At 38.4% G+C, this 7330-nt stretch overlaps 1 protein-coding gene across 1 annotated transcript in view; it reads right to left on the bottom strand.

Moving 5' to 3' along the window:
• LOC106523720 (equilibrative nucleoside transporter 2) overlaps positions 1-5672 on the bottom strand; it is a gene marked incomplete at its 5' end in the record, with an annotated part of 17374 nt that extends 11702 nt beyond the window's left edge. Inside the window, 2 exon segments of the mRNA XM_014017249.1 lie at positions 2938-3019; positions 5619-5672. Coding sequence (XP_013872703.1) covers positions 2938-3019; positions 5619-5650 — 114 coding nt within the window.
• Positions 5673-7330: the final 1658 nt, after the last annotated feature.

Genomic DNA, 7330 nt, shown 5'->3' with positions numbered 1-7330 from the left:
GCCAATCAGAGAAGAGAACGTCAATTTTCTGCGCAGTGTCTGCTTGTAGTTTATTTTACCTGGGCCAATCAGCAAACAGCAGGTGGAGTTTTGAATGACGTCGATTTTCTGCACAGTGTCAGTTATTTTAGCATACGGCAGTGGAGGAAGTGAATGAAGCCAGTCTGTGCTGATAAGGCTTCAAATTAAATTAAATTAGTCTGACAAAGCAGCAGGTCTCATTTACAGTCGTCTCGTTCAGCTCGGTACTTTTCTCCTCTCAGTAAGGTTGTTTACAGTGCACGCAATTTCCGGTTAGCTTCTTAGCTTAGCCTCCTTCACACGACATACGTCGCAGCCAACTGATCCAATCATTTTAAACTTCAGCAGAGGCCACGCCTCCTGCAAGAATCACTTCTCAATAGCAGCGAGTCCAGACCTGTACGAAGCAAAGTGAAGGACAGGGTCTGGTTTTTACCAGGCTACATTAGAGTGGCTGCTTTCAGATACTTTAGTGATCAAGGTTTCAATGATTTATCTTTGAGTAATCAGATAGACTGTGCTACAGCCGTGTTCCAAACTTTCACTGTAAGCCCTCGTCCTACATAAGGGGCTTTAGGACCATAAGGAACCATTTCAGTCCTCATAAATCCAGGCATCAGGTCTTTTTAAGCTCATGCTTCAGAGTCTGAGCTTTCTTTGCTCAATAAGGACTCTTGAGTAACAAAAACTGATTGGTCCATACATAAACGTATATGAACTAGCTGAGCAATGGTCTTCCAGCACCCACACCATTAATAATGCATTCACATGGCTAATGTTGAAGCTTCATAACTGCCTCCACTCTAAAAATTAACCCACTGCCTCACTGTTGGTGAATGTCATGGACTTTTATGTCTCTAATGGCTGAAATGACTCCTGACTTATGCACAACCCCCTCTTCCTGTCATTTACATGGTTCAGGAAGCTGTGACTGTTTAAAGACTTACTGTAAAGATCGTGCAACGATTGCTGTTTTGGCCAAAACACATCTGTGTACGGTGTGTAAAAAACTGACTTCAGTGTTACACTGACTTGATTTTGCAAAGATGCTGCATTTTTCTTTATTGGTTTGAAACTGTTGCAAACATTTAATTGTTTTTGCTCTTTTTTTCTTTAGTGTTTGATCTTGTTGTCCTCTGCATGTTGTAGGCATCAACAAGACGAGAGACAGAAACACTCATCATGAGTTACGTGGTGACTCCTCAGCAGTTATGTGGATTTAATAAATTGAATTGAGGACTTATTGTATTTGAGTTATTGTATAAACAGTTTCTACACTAGATGACTTGAACTACACAAACTTGATTTAACAAGTACAGACAGCCTTCTGTTTACTGCATGCCATGGATGGGTAGAATGTAAATACTGTTTTTTTTTGTTTGTTTATAAATGTATGACAAGTAAAAATCAGGGTGTTGTATGAAGCATTTATTTGGAAGGCTATGTCTTTACATATTTGTTTTTCTGGCTTTTAAGGTGAACCTCTGTCAAGTATTAATAATGGAACAGGTTTCCAGTCCAGTCATGACTACGTTTGCTGCCAATACGAAAAAAAGAAAAAAAACCTGTAAAAGCTTGTAGCCTTACTGATGCCATTGGAGACATGCTGTGGAGTACTTTTCCAAAGAAAAGCATTGATAAATGTATCATTAACGTACAGAATCAATAAGCAATACTGATAAGAGTAATAGTATTAGGTATGCAAAATTAAATCTACTTACGAATAATGGTTTATTAGATTTAAAATTTCTTCCATTCAATTAATTGAAAACATCCATTTAAACCTGATTTCAGTGTAGTTTTGCCTTCATCCAGTAGAGGGCACGCTGCCCTCAGCCTGGCCTACTCTACCCTAGTCTGGCCCTTATCTTCATATGCAGCTCCGCTCAATTCTAGTTTCCCTTCACTGCTCCGTCTGGGACTTCTCCCATGACAAGGATTTCACTGGCAGATTTTTAGCCGGGCCAATCAGAGAAGAGAACGTCAATTTTCTGCGCAGTGTCTGCTTGTAGTTTATTTTACCTGGGCCAATCAGCAAACAGTAGGCGGAGTTTTGAATGACGTTGACTTTCTGCGCAGTGTCTGCTAGTTATTTTATCATAAGGCAGTGGAGGAAGTGAATGAAGCCAGTCTGTGTTGATAAAGCTTCCAAATTAAATTAAATTTGTCTGACAAAGCAGCAGCTCTCATTTACAGTCGTCTCGTTCAGCTCAGTATATTTCTCCTCTCAGTAAAGTTGTTTACAGCACACACAATTTATGGTTAGCTTCTTAGCTTAACCTCCGTCACTGCGACATACGTCACAGCCAACCAATCCAATCATTTTAAACTTCAGCAGAGGCCACGCCTCCTGCAAGAATCAATTCTCTATTCAGCAAGTTCAGACCCTTGTACGAAGCAAAGTGAAGGACAGGGTCTGGTTTAAAGCAGGCTAACGCTACCCCGGCCCTACGTTGAGCTGAGCAGAGAGCCGGCTGTCTCCATGTGGGCGGCAAACGTGCAAAATCTTGTTAGTTTTATTTGCGACACAACAATYATAATGAACTACACCAAACTGGAAGGAAAAGTACTGATGCTGTACCGGACCATCCAGCAGTATAACATTAAAGACAAGAGAGCGGGATGACAGAGAACGGTAAGCTAACTGTGGCTAACATTAGCTTCTTCTTGTWGAGTTTAACTCGTGTGAAAGGGAAAAAAAAGTTACAGTCACTACAAATAATTAACATGCAGTTAATCTAATCTGTGTGATGTAACCCGGCCAGRGAACAAATCAAGTGACAACTTTGATGTGAAAAATGTGAACATGACGTAATCTGACTGGCATCAAACCTGATGGCTTTGTGGGATTAAGCCATTTCAACTACAGTTTGTAATTTGTGTTGTTTTTTTTTCTTCTTGTGTGTTATTTCTCACCAGTGAAGCAGTAATGAAGAAATTCCATGGCAGCAGCGTTCCCAGGCCCAAAATAAAGAAAATGATTCCCACCAAACAGCCTCTGTGCATGGAAAATATGYGAGTCAAGGGAGACATCAAAACAGGAAGAATAATTTCATTTCTAATCTGTCCAGTGCTTCTTGAGATTCAGGGCTGACTCCAGTACTCATCAGTTAGCACTCAGATATGTGTTGGAGACTCTCTGCTACTACCAACCCAAAATATTAGGGCTGTGTATTGGCAAGAATTTGGCGATATGATACATATCATGACAGAGGGGTCACGATACGATATATCCCGATATATTGCGATACTGTAAGCAAGGCGATATATTGTAATATATTGTGATATTTTTGTCCAAAAATTCTATTAAATAAAAACCTCTTACTGGAAAAAATAAAATGAAAAACGAAAATTCATTGTCTCAGAAAATTCTAATATTACATAGACATACTTTTGAAACATTTAGCTGTGTTCTGCTTTGTATGTATTTTATTTTATTTGTTTCATATTTCTTATTTCATCCATGTTTTCAATTATTAGACTAAATTTAGCCAATAAATAGTTTGAAAATATATTTTTTGCAGCTTTTAGTGTTTAATATTACTTTACAATATGGTCACCCAACACTTAACAATAGCCTCTACCTCAAGAGGTAGAGGAGCCAAATGGCTGGCTCACTGCTGCCAACTAGTGGTCAGAGGCTGAACTACAACATAAAAATGAACGGCTGGCAGGAAAGTTGACATTTTAAACCTCAATAAAAAATCGATACAGGGCTTTAGAATATCGATACAGTKTCGGYAAATGAAATATCGRYATATTTCAYTGTATRGATATTTTCTTAAACCCCTACAAAATATGTCTCAATATCTGTAAACCTGACTGAGTTACAGCCATTATTACMTTCTGTTTCTTACCACCAACTTCATGGTGCTGACTTCAAAAGGTAATTAGTTGTAAATGATTAGAGTTTTAATCAAATCTGTCCAGTGGCTCATGACATATTTTGACCACAGAGAACTTCAGAAGTAGGACTGCAACGATTAGTCAACGTAATCGACGTTGATWATAAAAATAAGTTGATGCATCATTAATTACTGTAATGCAATTCATGACCTGCTGGGGGCAAAATCACTTCTTTTGTCTGTGGTTGCTTTGTTTACAAAAGAAGAAGAACGTGGCATGCTGCTCTGCAAACCACAGAAGAAGATGCGGGCCAATCAAAGAGCGATAATAATGGTGGAACAGAGACGATTGCGTCAAAGAGGGAAAAAACAAGATTTCAACTTTCCAAATTTGCTACATTTTATCAAAAATCAACCACAGAAAGTAAAATTCAGGCACAAAATCCAGATTTGTAAGTTTACCCCTAATTTAAACTACATGCAGTGTAAATCCGGGGTTAATTTGTTTGTCAGGTTGAAGTAGGGCTGCACGATATTAGGAAAACCTGCAATGTGTGATAACAGTGCTTAATATTGTGATGACAATATGACTTGTGATAAATGAACAATATATATGTAGTGTTGATATCTTTATGCTCTGGGTTCAAAGCCCAAAAATCAACCTAAAACAAACTAATCTTTTCCATTCCAGCCTGAATTTCTTATTTTAATTGACCAAATACATGGAGGGCTCCATTTGATTGGTGAAATATTTCAAGCTTCCATCTGAATGTCAAAACGCATAAAWGCAAACGTTTATGTCAACCATTTATTGCAGTTTATGCAGTTGTTGTGATATGCTTATTTGCACAGGCTATTATCACGATGACGATAAATTTTCGATATATTGAGCAGCCATAGGTTGAAGCGTCATAAATCTTATTTTCAGTTGACTGAGCACTTTGTTCTGAAGACAACAGTATTAGTTTTGTTAGTTTACCATCAGAAAATGGTGTTTGCTGTAAGGTGCAGTTATCAGATAAACTAACYTATCTAATAAGTGATTCATATTAAATCACTGAATTATACTAACATTACATCCTGTCTCATCTTATCCCACTTTTTGATGGCGTTAACTGTCACATCCAGCAAGATTTCAATCAGGATGGATTATTTAAGCTCTTGAATATRACTTTGAKKAAAGTTATTCCTCTTAGTTTATTTAGGACTTTCAGCAGGGCAGGTTAACAGCCCCTCATGCTGGGGAGAGGCTGATGTTTTCAGTTATTTGTACATTCTCTGTTTGTTTAAAAGACTACTTGCAGTTTAACAAGTTTTATATACAGTAATTTCATTTTTATTATGTTTTCATTAATGTAAAAATACATCTGAGTAAGCTGTTGAAATTCATACAGCATGTTTCATGGGTTATTTTAATTAGCTGTGAACTTATGTTAAAGTTGAGACACTGGATAACAGGTGACATTAACAGGTGTGATGAGCAGGTGAGGTGAGACGACACTGGAGCTGGAACATGAAGCTTAGATGGACGTCGTGACAAAAATAATCCTTGACTAATTGGACAAATAATCGCAGATAAGTCGACTAACATAATATTCATTAGTTGCAGCCCTACTCTGCKGTAACAAATCTTTTAAAACATCAAAATATAACCACCAGCAGAAACGGAGACTGTGGTTGAGAACAAAATATTTTGTTGGTTCTGTGGTCGAGAGCAAAAACAGAGAAGTGAAAGTTTCTAGTTTCACTCACCGGTCTTGAATATCATCTTCCCGTCCCTTCATCCTGATTCTGACTCTGTAGAAACTGCAAAATTAAACACAAGAGAAACAAAATATCAGRTGAAGCTTTTAACCAAGCTGTTACTCAGAGTAACTCTGGGTCGAGTTGTAGCAAGAGGCTGTGAAAAACCTGCCTACACAGCTCTGGAGTTGGAATAACAAACTAAACTCTGACTTTTACAATGTTCTCTGAACACTGCACAGAACTAAACATCCCAGGAGCTTCTAGTTTAATGTGTAGAACAGGAATGGTTCGACTAAATGACCTTATTAAGTAAAGACTGAATGATTTGTCTATTTTGGTCCCAACACTGGAGCCAGCAGCCGGAGGGTGGGAACAGGGGACTAAAAGTTTTTAAACCCACATGATGGGAAAACTGCAGATCTGCTGCCCCTGTGCCTGAAATTCACTTCAGAAATGACATGTTTCAGAGGACGGTGGGATTATTACTTATGAGCACAACTACAGGTCTGATGTGATAATAAACACAAGACCTATCAGACTAATAAGCTGCTTTTATTTTCCTCCTTCTGCCTTCCTGTTATCTTAAAAACAGACTCACATTCACAGTATCTAGGACTGTGTGGTATATGCGATTGACACAAGTTGGCCTACGGTAGAAATGTACCCTCTACCGTCCTGCCATCAGTTACATCATCACACCCGTGTCAAAGGGCTGCGAGTGCAGAGACAACTGAGCAGGAGTTCAAAATATAATGAAGAAATATAGCGTTTTAAAACACGTATAGAGAATAAATCCTTAAAATTCCCCCCTCCCTCTGTAGAAAAGTTACGTCATATCATCGGATCATTTCCTCCCTCCTGCTGCACGTCGRGCAGAGCAAAGCTTTAACATCCCTAGTTTTRTTACACCCAAGTTGTCGAAGAAAATAAAATTGTTTTTTTTATGTATTGTTACTAGGGCTTGGCGGTATGACCTCAAATTCATATCACAGTATAAATTGAATCCCTTAGTTTTTAGAGCACTTATTTTGCAGAAAACTAATCTTAATCAAACCCAGCATTTTTGCTTTAATATCTGCCTGCTGAACTTATCAGCTGCTGCTCTGCTGCGCGCTCATCTTCATCATCGTCATCATCACAGCAGAAGCCGACTTTACATTAGCAAGATGGATTTACGACTGAACGAACGTCCATGACTTTTTTATCATCTCTGTGGGTAACAATACTTAAAAAACAAGTTTTTTTCTCTGACAATTGGATGTGAAAAAATTATGATTGTTAAAGCTTCGCACTGCGCGGCGTGCAGCAGGAGAGTTGTGGGGGGGTGTCCCAACGTAACTTTTCTACAGCGGGTGGGGGACATTTTGAGGATTTATTCTCTCTATACGTGTTTTAAAACACTATAATTTCTTCATTATATTTCAAACTCCAGCTCAGTTGTCTCTGCACTCGCAGCTCTGTTGACACAGGTGCGATGACGTAATGACAATAGGACGGTAGAGGGTAAATTTCTACCGTAGGCCAACTTCATACCGTTTCTACCGTCTAAGCATATACCACACAGCCCTACTATATCGTATTGAAATAATTAATTTACTGTGGGGTGTGAAAGTTTGGGCAGCCTTGTGAATTTTCCTGATTTACCTTAATAAATCATTGATTGTTTGGATGAAAAATATCAGTTAAATATATCATATAGGGGACAAACACAGTGATAT

The sequence above is a fragment of the Austrofundulus limnaeus genome, unplaced genomic scaffold (genome assembly GCF_001266775.1).
Source record: "Austrofundulus limnaeus strain Quisiro unplaced genomic scaffold, Austrofundulus_limnaeus-1.0 Scaffold164, whole genome shotgun sequence".
Taxonomy (NCBI): Eukaryota; Metazoa; Chordata; class Actinopteri; order Cyprinodontiformes; family Rivulidae; genus Austrofundulus; species Austrofundulus limnaeus.
This window is presented reverse-complemented; position numbering and strand designations above follow the sequence as displayed.